At 56.8% G+C, this 14315-nt stretch overlaps 1 protein-coding gene across 1 annotated transcript in view; it reads right to left on the bottom strand.

Annotated features, from left to right (window-relative positions):
- Positions 1 to 6: 6 nt before the first annotated feature.
- Positions 7 to 14315, bottom strand: part of LOC142481285 (G patch domain-containing protein 8-like) — a 37606-nt gene continuing 23297 nt past the window's right edge. The window contains exons 2-3 of the mRNA XM_075582765.1: positions 10735 to 10809; positions 7 to 422 (exon numbers count right to left, since the gene is read on the bottom strand). Coding sequence (XP_075438880.1) covers positions 309 to 422; positions 10735 to 10809 — 189 coding nt within the window. The 3' untranslated portion in view covers positions 7 to 308. The remainder of the gene's footprint in view (positions 423 to 10734; positions 10810 to 14315) is intronic.

The following is a 14315-nucleotide window of genomic DNA, read 5'->3' on the forward strand; positions in this document are numbered from 1 at the left end:
TCCGACTTACAGGTCCCACCCGTGTCTTCACAAAGACACACAAGTCAATGTGCAGAGCCAACATTTTTGGGTCCCACCCAAGGTCGTCACCAAGGACGTATGAAGGGCACATGGGAGAGGCCATCATCTGTTTACACTATTTGCTAAGCAAGAGAGACGGCTGTTCAAGATCCAACTTGTCTCGTTCCAGCAGATCGTCTGGGAGTTACAAAAAAAGGGGGAGAAAGAAGCAGAAGAGGAGAGGGACGAGTAGGGGTGGGGAGGTGGGGAAGGGCGGTGGGGAGTGTGAGAAGACAATGCAATACACCTCAAAAAAGGAGAGACACCACCAATGTAGCACCCGACTTACCCTGAAGAGATTTCCCCAGGCCCTGGCCGAGTTTCCATCCATGTTTCTGCAGTAACCGATGTCCGATGTTATCCTGACGTACACGAGAGGAGAGGAGGAGGAGGAGAAGAAAAAAAACGAAAATATTCCAGTAATAGAATCTGCCCCCCCTCCCCTTAATTCCTCACCGGTGTCTGAATTTTGTGAGAGAGTCGAGACATGCAAAATAAAATAAGGATTTGCTAAATATAACAACAACACAATGCTCGTGTATGGTGTCACAAACTGTGCTCCCTCGAATATGGACTGGACTCCGGAGACGGGAGTCATTCTCGCTACAGTCGCTGGTGTATTTTCTCAGATCGAGGGTCAATATTTTGGAGCAACGAGTATTAAAAACAGTATTGTGTGGTGGAAATATACATTGGTTATAAATGGAAGACTAGGCAACGGACACAGAAGCATAAAAACCCAGGAGCAAACATCTATCCATCACCTAGACGGAAAAGTAGGTGCACTCCCACTGAGGACCAAAGACCACTTCGAATGGACCACATCGAATGGGTCAAATCTTGGTGACTGATGTCTTCAAGTCAGACCAATGGATGGATTTTGAAGTCGACAGGCTAGGAAATGTCCCCAAACATTGTAATTGGTGACTACCGACATCTGTTAGTCTCGTGCTACGTTGAGTAGCCCGCCCCATACAGAGCTCGATCCACTGACGGAGAGATACCACTTCATTTATAATATGATGTTAAAGGGGGAGCAACCAACAGAAACGCCTGTCATTTTGGAAGGCGTCTCTAATATGTAACCTCCCACCTTCTCCTCCCCCCCCCCCAAAACCCCCACTTTGGTCCTACGTGGGAAGGCACTTTCTTTAAATCCCCAAGGGAAAATTTCAACTGGACCGGTTGTGAGGGAACAGGAGCCAGAATAGGAGCAGGCCCGAGGCAGACATTGATTGGCCTTGAACCGCCTACGTCAGGGGTGGGCAACTCCAGTCCTCAAGGGCCACCACTAGGTCAGGTTTTCAGGACATCCCTGCTTCAGCATAGGTGGCTCAATCAGTCCCAGCTTCAACACAGGTGGCTCAATCATTGGCTCAGTCTTCGACTGAGCCACTGATTAAGCCATCTGTGCCAAGGCTGGGATATCCTGAAAACCTGGCCGGTTGGTGGTCCTTGAGGGCTGGAGTGGTCCACCCTTGGCCTACGTTGATTGCCATTACTCATACGTACACTAACAGCATGCAGCAAAATGTTATTCTTGGAAAAACAGTGGGGTTAGTGTTAACTGGGCAGAGTAATCATGGTAGAGAAGTACATTTGTTTAAACAGAAATAAAGAGGGGGTACCATGGCTGTAGGTGAAGGGGGGCAGGGTTTTATGGCTGAGTGATGCATGATCGCATAGCAACTAATAGAAAGGGTGCAAAGGGTGATACAAGCCTAGGGCTGGGTTAACAGCCAAGGACGGGGGGTAAGTGCAAAGACAAAGCGACAGGGGGGAGGGAGGGGGTGTTTCCAGCAGAGTGTCTCCATTAAACGCACTTGTATGATGACTTGCTACTCTCCTCCCCAGGGTGGGAGAAGCCAGGGTGACCCTCGGCCTACCCTTCATGTGGACAACAGGGTGATCTGGCGGATAACGTCGGGTTTTCAAAGTTTGACCTCCGGTGCTTAGCTCGTGGCGCGCTCGGTACAAAACCAAATAAATAGAATGTCAGCTCTGAGGGTCAGCGTGTGTGTGTTAGAAATGAGAATATTCGCTGGACCGAAAGGCATCGACGCCGTAACCCCCTCCTCACCCCCCCCCCCCCCTGTGCAATCCCCATCTCTGCCAACGTTGGAGAAACCAAGATTGGACCTGCCCATCTCCCTCCGGGGAAGAGCAACAGTTTACCAGAGGGCTCTATGCCAGGAAGAGGGGTGTAGGGGGCTGAAATAAATCGGAGGGGGGGGGGGGGGGAGCGGAGCCTCTTTTTATGCATAGCAGCCTGCTCTGGCAGTGAAGGCGTTAACCAGCCACTAGATTTTTAAAGCAGGGGGGCGGGTGTTTTCGGATGACAATGGGGCTATCAATATGCTATTCTGTAAGCTGTAGTGGGGGGAGGGGGGGGCACTGCAAGGCCCAGAGTTGGGGGAGGAGGGGAGGGACGGGGGGGAATGGAGAGGAGGGACGGGGGGGAATGGAGAGGAGGGACGGGGGGGGGGAATGGAGAGGAGGGACGGGGGGGAATGGAGAGGAGGGACGGGGGGGAATGGAGAGGAGAGACGGGGGGAAATGGAGAGGAGGGACGGGGGGGAATGGAGAGGAGGGACGGGGGGAATGGAGAGGAGGGACGGGGGGAATGGAGAGGAGGGACGGGGGGAATGGAGAGGAGGGACGGGGGGAATGGGGGGAGGGACGGGGGGAATGGAGAGGAGGGACGGGGGGAATGGAGAGGAGGGACGGGGGGAATGGAGAGGAGGGACGGAGGGAATGGAGAGGAGGGACGGAGGGAATGGGGGGACGGGACGGAGGGAATGGGGGGACGGGACGGAGGGAATGGGGGGACGGGACGGAGGGAATGGGGGGACGGGACGGAGGGAATGGGGGGACGGGACGGAGGGAATGGGGGGACGGGACGGAGGGAATGGGGGGACGGGACGGAGGGAATGGGGGGACGGGACGGAGGGAATGGGGGGACGGGACGGAGGGAATGGGGGGGACACGGAGGGAATGGGGGGGACACGGAGGGAATGGGGGGGACACGGAGGGAATGGGGGGACACGGAGGGAATGGGGCGGACACGGAGGGAATGGGGGGGACACGGAGGGAAGGGTGGGGACGGGACGGAGGGAAGGGGGGGACGGGACAGAGGGAATGGGGGACGGGACGGAGGAAATGGAGAGGAGGGACGGAGGGGATGGAGAGCAGGGACAGAGGGGATGGAGAGGAGGGACGGTGGAAATGGGGGGGACAGAAGGAATAGGGGGGAACGGAGGGAATGGGGGGGGACGGGAGGGAATGGGGGGGACAGAGGGAATGGGGGGGACAGAGGGAATGGGGGGGGACAGAGGGAATGGGGGGGAACGGAGGGAATGGGGGGGAACGGAGGGAATGGGGGGGACGGAGGGAATGGGGGGGACGGAGGGAATGGGGGGACGGAAGGAATGGGGGGACACGGAAGGAATGGGGGGGGACGGAAGGAATGGGGGGGGGAACGGAAGGAATGGGGGGGGAACGGAAGGAATGGGGGGGAACGGAAGGAATGGGGGGGAACGGACGGAATGGGGGGGAACGGAAGGAATGGGGGGAACGGAAGGAATGGGGGGGCGGAAGGAATAGGGGGGGGCGGAAGGAATGGGGGGGAACGGAGGGAATGGGGGGGAACGGAGGGGACGGATGGAATGGGGGGGCGGAGGGAATGGGGGGGGCGGAGGGAATGGGGGGGCGGAGGGAATGGGGGGGCGGAGGGAATGGGGGGGCGGAGGGAATGGGGGACAGAACGGAGGGAATGGGGGGGGGGGGGAGGGAGATGACTCATACTGCAGGTTAGAACACAGAGTAGGCCATAGAGTCTGTAATGCCCGGCGCACCCCACACAGAAGGGGCGGTGCTGGTCCAATCCTCTGTCTCACTAACGCCCCCGTTCTGGATAATATGCTCAGACAGAAGCGAAGCTACACATCGCAGAGGCTGGAAAATGACATTTACACCCCCCCCCCACCGGGCACAAAGGCCAGGGCAGCAAAACCCACGGGGAGGAGAGGGGGGGTAATAAACCCGTTACCAAATGCTGCCGTAACCATCAAACCAAAACACCCCATCCCCCCAGTTATATTACAACAAGCCGTGATGGGCCAATAACTGGAGGCTGGGCCAATTACTGGAGGCTGGGCCAATTACTGGAGGCTGGGCCAATTACTGGAGGCTGGGCCAATTCCTGGAGGCTGGGCCAATTCCTGGAGGCTGGGCCAATTCCTGGAGGCTGGGCCAATTCCTGGAGGCTGGGACAGTTACTGGAGGCTGGGCCAATTACTGGAGGCTGGGCCAATTACTGGAGGCTGGGCCAATTACTGGAGGCTGGGCCAATTACTGGAGGCTGGGCCAATTACTGGAGACTGGGCCAATTACTGGAGACTGGGCCAATTACTGGAGACTGGGCCAATTACTGGAGACTGGGCCAATTACTGGAGACTGGGCCAATTACTGGAGACTGGGCCAATTACTGGAGACTGGGCCAATTACTGGAGACTGGGCCAATTACTGGAGACTGGGCCAATTACTGGAGACTGGGCCAATTACTGGAGACTGGGCCAATTACTGGAGACTGGGCCAATTACTGGAGACTGGGCCAATTACTGGAGACTGGGCCAATTACTGGAGACTGGGCCAATTACTGGAGACTGGGCCATTCCTGGAGACGGGAAGGGACTTTTCTCCCCACCTCTGGGATTACCTCTGCATCACCAGCACTGCAGCCCAGGAGTACCTCCCCTCATTACAATTTAACAAAGGCAGATAATACACGCCTCTCCTCCCCCCCCCCCCCCCATTTAATCTACGTAGCTTGGGCCACACTTGCCTTCTACACAAGGGGACCTTCAACCCGGAAGCCCCGCCAGATCACCGCGTGCGTCACGCCGTCTGCGTCAGCACAGATGCGCGCACGCTCCCCCAAAGGACGTTTTGCATCTACGCACGGACCTGACGCCGGGGGGAGTGTGGGGGGTGGGAGACGCTCTGCTGGTAGGCATGCGAGGGGGGGGGGGTGAGGGGGAGGCTGCTACGGAGGGTGGTTAAGACAGACGAGGGAGAGGGGGAGAAGCAATATGCCAGTTTCCAAAAAAAAAAAGAAAAAAAAGAAAAAATACAAGTGGAGGCGGAAAATACGAACCTGGTTTTAAAAACGAGGCTGTCAAAGGAACAATTAAATGTAACAACGTAAGAAACAGAACTGGTTGTTTTTTTTATGTTTTGCTATCGCGCTTTGCGTTTTCATGAAAGCCACGGCGAACACGTTACGTCTTTAACATAGAGGGGTGAAAGCAGGGAGAGGATGGGGGGGGAGGAGGAGGAGGAGGAGATGGGGGGGGGGCGAAGTAAAGCGATACAGGATCAGCAGCAGGAGCCACGGGGGAGACGACAGTGGAGCGGGGATTAAAAATGGAGGCGTGGGGGAGGGAGGGAGGGAGGAGGGACTGTCAGCTTCACCTACACAGAGCCAGTCAAGAGCAGTGCTTGCTGGGAAAAGTCATCCAGCATCTGAAACCCCCCCCCAGACAGACAGACACACACACACGCGCTCTCTCCTGCACACACGCGCTCTCTCCTGCACGCACGCGCTCTCTCCTGCACGCACGCGCTCTCCCCCCCACCCACATCAGACATGCTGCATTCAGGTTGATGTGCATAAATAAGGGAGGTTATCTAAACCGAGGGTCACCCCAGAGCTGACCCCGTGGTCCCCCGACTTACCAGGGACCTTTCCCAGTAAAACAAGGAATGTAAACAGGGAACATGGGCGCCGGGGTCACCGACAGGAATAAGACACGGCGTGGCCAAGGGACTGGGAACGTGGGCGCCGGGGTCACCGACAGGAATAAGACACGGCGTGGCCAAGGGACTGGAAACATGGGCGCCGGGGTCACCGACAGGAATAAGACACGGCGTGGCCAGGGGACTGGGAACATGGGAACTGGGGTCACCGACAGGAACAAGACACGGCATGGCCAGGGGACTGGGAACATGGCGCCGGGGTCACCGTCAGGAATAAGACACGGCATGGCCAAGGGACTGGGAACGTGGGAACCGGGGTCACCGTCAGGAATAAGACACGGCATGGCCAGGGGACTGGGAACGTGGGCGCCGGGGTCACCGACAGGAATAAGACACGGCATGGCCAGGGGACTGGGAACGTGGGCGCCGGGGTCACCGACAGGAATAAGACACGGCGTGGCCAGGGGACTGGGAACATGGGAACTGGGGTCACCGACAGGAACAAGACACGGCATGGCCAGGGGACTGGGAACGTGGCGCCGGGGTCACCGTCAGGAATAAGACACGGCATGGCCAAGGGACTGGGAACGTGGGAACCGGGGTCACCGTCAGGAATAAGACACGGCATGGCCAGCGGACTGGGAACGTGGGCGCCGGGGTCACCGACAGGAATAAGACACGGCATGGCCAGGGGACTGGGAACGTGGGCGCCGGGGTCACCGACAGGAATAAGACACGGCACGGCCAGGGGACTGGGAACGTGGCGCCGGGGTCACCGACAGGAATAAGACACGGCATGGCCAGGGGACTGGGAACGTGGGAACCGGGGTCACCGTCAGGAATAAGACACGGCATGGCCAGGGGACTGGGAACATGGGAACCGGGGTCACCGACAGGAATAAGACACGGCATGGCCAGGGGACTGGGAACACGGGCGCCGGGGTCACCGACAGGAATAAGACACGGCGTGGCCAGGGGACTGGGAACATGGAAACCGGGGTCACCGACAGGAATAAGACACGGCATGGCCAGGGGACTGGGAACGTGGCGCCGGGGTCACTGACAGGAATAAGACACGGCATGGCCAGGGGACAGGGAACACGGGCACCGGGGTCACCGACAGGAATAAGACACGGCATGGCCAGGGGACTGGGAACGTGGGCACCGGGGTCACCGACAGGAATAAGACACGGCACGGCCAAGGGAATGGGAACGTGGGCGCCGGGGTCACCGTCAGGAATAAGACACGGCATGGCCAGGGGACTGGGAACATGGGAGCCGGGGTCACCGACAGGAATAAGACACGGCGTGGCCAAGGGAATGGGAACGTGGGTGCCGGGGTCACCGACAGGAATAAGACACGGCATGGCCAGGGGACTGGGAACATGGGCGCCGGGGTCACCGTCAGGAATAAGACACGGCGTGGCCAAGGGAATGGGAACGTGGGCGCCGGGGTCACCGACAGGAATAAGACACGGCACGGCCAGGGGACTGGGAACATGGGAACCGGGGTCACCGACAGGAATAAGACACGGCATGGCCAGGGGACTGGGAACATGGGAACCGGGGTCACCGACAGGAATAAGACACGGCGTGGCCAAGGGACTGGGAACATGGACGCCGGGGTCACCGACAGGAATAAGACACGGCGTGGCCAAGGGACTGGGAACATGGACGCCGGGGTCACCGACAGGAATAAGACACGGCATGGCCAGGGGACTGGGAACACGGGCACCGGGGTCACCGACAGGAATAAGACACGGCGTGGCCAGGGGACTGGGAACGTGGGCACCGGGGTCACCGACAGGAATAAGACACGGCGTGGCCAGGGGACTGGGAACATGGGAACCGGGGTCACCGACAGGAATAAGACACGGCATGGCCAGGGGACTGGGAACGTGGCGCCGGGTCACCGACAGGAATAAGACACGGCATGGCCAGGGGACTGGGAACGTGGGCGCCGGGTCACCGACAGGAATAAGACACGGCATGGCCAGGGGACTGGGAACGTGGGAATCGGGGTCACTGACAGGAATAAGACACGGCGTGGCCAGGGGACTGGGAACATAGGCGCCGGGGTCACCGGCAGGAATAAGACACGGCATGGCCAAGGGACAGGGAACACGGGCGCCGGGGTCACCGACAGGAACAAGACACGGCATTTCCAGGTGTCAGCGTGTGTATCTATTGGGTCAGTACTGGAATAGCTGCAGCATCAGCGTGTGTATATGTTGAGTCAGCTCAGACTGCTTTTACACACACCCCCCCCCACCACCCCACCACCACCCCTCTCTAGCTCTTGAGTGGGTGAGAAGATCGGCTGACCGTGCTACGTCAAAACTGGATGCTCATTGTGTGATCTTCATGCAAACCGCAGGGCGGAGATACCCCCCACCCCTCACCACCCCATCAAAACCAAACTCCGCAGCTCACTACGAGTAGACAAACCACCAAGGCAGGACAGAGAGAAAGCAGCGGAGTGATGCCACGCCGTGTAACACCAACCAGGCACCTCTCCGCTCTTCCACTGCCGACTGGGCCCACCTTACCCCACAGGGGCCCGCCGACAGCAGAGGCGGGGTAATGCCTGGCCAGACTGTCTCAAGGAACAAGGGGCGAGTCCACAGATCCTGCCAGGGGGAGAAATATCGGCCCGTTTGCCTGTTGCCACCAACAACGCCAAGCCATTGATGGCCAAACGCTCCACTGGGTTTTAAGAAGCGGCCTGGTCAGCGACGAGAGGCTCCGTCTGGCTGGTCCATGTAGACCCAATTTACACCACGGTCCGTATGACTGCCAATAAATGCAGGATCCCCCACCCTGATATTGATTAGGTGCTATATAGCAGAGACATTCTCGCGGCCAACTTTGGGATGGAGGTGGGACATTATTTGCTCTGGAGACGTTCACGATGCCTCTCGCTCTCGTTCCATCCCTCAACCTATCCATCCATAACAGATGAAGTTTTGGTGTCTTAGCCGAGGCCGTGAGGAGCAGACGTTGACGGGTTCTTCTTGGTAGACCTCTACATCTGCAGCTCATGGTCGGGAGGGTGGGGGGGGGGGGAGGGGAATCTGTGGACACGTGGAGCTCCACGGCTGTAGGCCATCACTCCGCACCTCACCACGGGTATTGCTGCAGAGGCTGGCTAACACCCCAACAAGGCTGTGACACCCTCTTCTACCGGGCCGCGAGTGCGGGGAGGCCTGCCACCAGCTCGCTTCGCCCTCCGCCGACGGCATTTAGCCAAACAAAAAGTGATTAAGTGAGCCGACCACAGCGTACAGCGATGTGGCGTATTCCCCAACACGGTTTTGAGACTACAACCCTTACGTACGGAGATTACGCGTTAGGGCGGCATATGCTGTGTAATCGGAGCGGCCAACGGCCGCCACGCGCCACATCTGTACCGCTTACCCCAGGCCTACTTTTAATGGTGGATCACGTTTGATGCGACCCAACCAACTTTAAGAACCCCCCGCCGACTTTGCTACGCCTTCACTGCCAGGCTTCCCAGAATCCTTTGCCACGTTGACGTCGGCTCCCCTGCTCCCCCGCCTTGGTCGGCCGCGCCTGCAGTGATGCGCTCCCCTCCTCTGCAGCAACAACCCCCAGAGAGACAGGGAGAGACCCCCTGCCTAGCATCATGCCGACACAGCGCAGAAGGGCTAGAAATATATATATATACACACAAATATATATATATATTCACGCAGTGTTCACTGGACCGGAACAGACAGGACTTTGCAAGGGGGAAGGAGGAAGGGGGGTGGGGGGAGGAGAAGTCCTACGTTATTAACCCCTTAAAAAAAATCCCCGCAAATTAAGGAAAGAGGGGGAAGAAAATGTACAAAAAAAATGTTTCAATTGAGGAGGGGGAGAAAGAAAAAGGAAGGCAGAGCGTGCAATACAAACCGGCTCATGTGCTGCTTATCTAATATGGGACCAACTGCTGTGGAGAGAAAGGCCGGATAGAGCCATAGTTGTGTAAAGTTCTGGATTCCATCTATATACACACACGTACACACGTACACACGTACACACGTACATACACGTACACACACTAACACACGACACAGAGCTGGGCTGGGCGGCAGATGCATGCCGATCCGTAGCCAGCTGTACAGAGCACGGCGTCTCTTTGGGGACGGGTGATCCGACAATGACAACGGGGTGTGGGGGGGGGGGGGGGGGACGGGTGTCGTCATCGGATACTTCAAGGTCGGAGGTGGCCAGCCCCAGGCCTCAAGGGCCACCCCAGGTGTTGTGGGATGTCCCTGCTTCAGCACAGGCGGCTCAATCAGTGGCTCAGTCTTCGACTGGTTGAGCCACCTGTGCTGAAGCAGGGATAGCCTTAAAAATCGGTTGGGGGGGGGGGGGGGCCTTGAAGACTGGAGATGGCCAGTCGAAGACTGAGCAACCTGTAGCAGGGATATCCTGCCAACCTGACCAGTTGGAGCTGGCTCACCCCTTCAACACATTGGCTGGAATTTGGGGGACGCTTACCCGTGTAACCGAAACCGCGTGCGAGAGACGAGCTTGCACGTCCCAGCTATGGATCGACATACAGATTTCACTTTTGCCCCACCGGGTAACAGGAGGTGGCACTCACACAGCTGGCTAGACCAAAGTCTCTCTATGGCCAGCTCGGTGCCGCTAGGCTACCGGACCCCCGCCAACAACTCACGGGTTAAGCTTGGGCCGATGGAAGACTGCGCGGTATTGCAGTTCCGCCACCCAATGGGTTTACCACAGCCAAACCACCACCGCCTGCTATGGGGTAGAGTTCCAAGTCTTCTACGTCTAATCGTCTTTGGGTTGGGGAGGGGGGAAGGGGGAGGGGAACGGGAGTAAAATAAATGAAGGGGAAAATAAAATAAAACAGAAGAGCCCCGAACCCAAATTGCCTTCTCTTACCGATTCAATGGGCTTGTCCAGGGACGCTTGTTCAATCTCCAAGTGTCCGTCTTCGTACTGGTCGAAATGGTTACCCTAGGAAAGAGAGAGAGGAGGGCAAGAGTGAGAGGGGCAGGAGATGGATTATCGGAAGAACCGTACTGGCACTGAAGGCAAATAATGTCACCTTCCCGAGATTGTATTATAGGTGGCCCTCCCAAAATCCTTTAACCCAACAGCACGCCAAGAGCAAAAACCCAGCCTGAAAACTCCCCCCCCAAAAGGATCACTGTGTGGATGAAATGAGTGGTGAGTAATCTCCAAGCACTGCAGCCTCCTCGTGACGTCCCAAATTAAAGATGGCGGCCTCCTGTGAAGCAAACCATGAGCATCTAGAAACCGGTGAACATATAGTGGAGACGTGCTGCCCAGGCGCGTTTCGGAGTAGTCGGGACACGCTTCCTGCCACCATTACGAGACCCACCGGCGGGCTTTTTTTCCCCCCGAGCCAGGCTGACGCTATTATTTACCGGCGCGGATAAGCGTGAGCAGGAGGCGGATATACCACCACAAGTGCTAGACCAGTTGGAAACCCACACATTCGGTGGGGCCCCCGCAAGGGCACGCGGATACCAAATACGCCTCGGTTTGCCTGCTGTTTTACCAATTGGAGACCTCCAATTGGTAAGACTGGGTAAGGCCGTGTCCCATCACGTGATGCCGACAAAAAAAAAAAGGTCAGGAGGGTGCGAGCACTCGGCCGAGCAGGCAGGTATATATATCTGCGGCCGGTACACTGCACAGGGAATGTAGACACGGGTAGTGACACCTTGCCACAAAGACATGTCGGCCCATTCATGGTTGTTGAAAGCCACGGTCTTCTTCTCGCGCTTGCACCGACGTCGGATCTTGAACACCCAACCCCAGCAAGCTCTAACCCCAGAACCCACCACATCATATATACACGCGTGTGTGTGTGCGCGCGTGTGTGTGTGTGTGTCAAAAGGAGTGCTGCTGAGTGTGACCAAATGTATACAACAAAAGACCAGGATACCCAATGCTACATGCAATGTGACAAAAATACATCGCTAAATACTTCAATGTTCGTATTCTCGTGAGTAAGGGTCATTTAGTGAAACCCTTTGGCCAAAGCGTTATAAGCCTGCAGCCACGTCACGGCATGACCAGTATGCAGCCACGTCACGGCATGACCAGTATGCAGGTCCTAACACTACCTGTGTGAGTATTCTCAGTTACCTCTGCAGTGGGGGGGGGGGGGGGGGGAGAACGGTCTCAGTGGGCCCGTCCTGCACAGGTACATGGAAACACTTGGAATGTTGCCCTGAAAACTCGTCACACGCGCTCAGGGTAATAATGGAAAAAAGAATACTTCGTGTTACCACCCAAAGTCGCCCCCGAGTACCAACACCCCTGTTCCCAATATGTGTAGGTTTATAGCCTGTTCTTATGGATAGACGCCCCAAAATTAGGGAGGCTCTTTACGCCTGAATTATTCAGGGTTGAAACAAAAAAACAAAAAAAAAAAAAGGGGGTGGGGGGTTACCCCATAGCATTGGCAAGGCAAACCTACCCTCTAGTATCGAAATACTCCCACAAGCGTGAATATTTTCGGAGGGCACACCCCACTAGGAATTTAGACCTGGCTTAAATAAAATAGGTCATTCAAGCCGTTGTCGTGATAATGGAGGTTTACACTGCACTCCAAATCCGACATCCTTGCTAGACAGACCCCCCCACAGGATGAAGTAACCCCCCCCTCAGTATGTTTTCTGAGAGTACACCCCCCCCCCATTCAGACATGGGTAATATACCCCTCCCCACGACTACATGGTTTGCCCCATTACCTTCTCACTGCTGAGCAGGGCTGTGGTATACCCCCAATTCTTTGCCCGTGTCGGTGCTGTGGTGTAACCCTACCAAACCATATACCCGCGGGGGGGGGGGGGGGGGCGGCCGACTCCAGTCCTCAAGGGGCCACCGACGGGTCAGGTTTTCAGGGTGTCCCCTGCTTCAGCACAGGTGGCTTAGTCTTCACGGCGCCACCTGTGCTGAAGCAGGGGTTAGCCACCTGTCCTGTCGGTGGCCCCTTTGAGGACAGGAGTCGGCCAACACATTGACAGCCAACGGCTGAGCCGCTGCTTGAGCCGCCTGTGCTGGAGCAGGGATATCATGACCCGTTGGGTTGGCCACTCCTGGCGCAGCGTATAAACGGCTGCATTTGAAATTGGCGCGGGGTCTCGTGTGCGCACGTGCGATCGCCGCGAGGCCTCGCCGATCTGATTGGCCCGCTAAAAACACGGAGGCCAGCCACGTTTTCTCTCAACGTGGCACGTTACACACCATGAAAAGCAGCGTGGCGTCTACGGCCAGGAAACAGAACGTTTCATACATTTTCCTGTTTTTTTTTAGTTAATGTTTTTACATCAAACAAGCGTGGCCTTACACTGATTCGTGGCAGGCCCCCGCGTTGCAATAACTGATTCGTGGCGGGGCCCGGCATTACACTGATTCTTGGCAGGCCCCGGCGTGGCAGTACACTGATTCGTGGCGGGGCCCGGCAGTACACGGATTCGTGGTGGGCTCTGGCCAGCGGAGGCACCGGCCAGCGGCGATACACACTGGTAACGACACTGCGTGCGAATCGGTGGGACCTTGAACAATTCCCGGCGTCGGCTCCTTGTGATCCTGTACCTCCCCGTGCCTCGGGCCCCAAACCGATTGTAAGCTCTGCGGGGCAGGACACGTGTGTGTGTAACAATCCTATGTGCTGCGTTGTGACGCGCGCCGTGTCCCCACTGGGAGAAAAGCGCCGTATAAAATAAACGGTATCATTAACTAAGCGGCGATTACAGCCACGCGACCCACCACAGTCTGACCGTGGACACATGACGGCACCCTGGGACGGTCACCTAACGTGGTGTCAATTCAAAGGGTTCAAATGGAGCTGGTTTCCACAAAGACCCCACAGGAACTATTTCAGAAGGGGGATGTTCTCGGTTACACAGACACACACAGACACACACAGACACACACAGACACACACAGACACACACAGACACACACAGACACACACAGACACACACAGACACAGACACACACAGACACACAGACACACAGACACACACACAGACACACACACAGACACACAGACACACACACACACACAGACACACACACAGACACACACACACACAGACACACACACACACAGACACACAGACACACAGACACACAGACACACACAGACACACACAGACAGACACACACAGACAGACACACACAGACAGACACACACACACAGACACACACGCACAGACACACACACACAGACACACACACACAGACACCTTAATATGTGGGGGTAACCTTCCCAGTGACAACTGTGCGACTGTGACATGGTTAAGGGGTCAGTCCCTCCTAGGGGCAAAGTGTGCTAACGGCAGTGACATGGTTAAGGGGTCAGTCCCTCCTAGGGGCAAAGTGTACTAATGGCAGTGACATGGTTAAGGGGTCAGTCCCTCCTAGGGGCAAAGTGTATTAATGGCAGTGACATGGTTAAGGGGTCAGTCTCTCCTAGGGGC

Source organism: Ascaphus truei, unplaced genomic scaffold (assembly GCF_040206685.1).
Source record: "Ascaphus truei isolate aAscTru1 unplaced genomic scaffold, aAscTru1.hap1 HAP1_SCAFFOLD_2480, whole genome shotgun sequence".
NCBI lineage: Eukaryota > Metazoa > Chordata > Amphibia > Anura > Ascaphidae > Ascaphus > Ascaphus truei.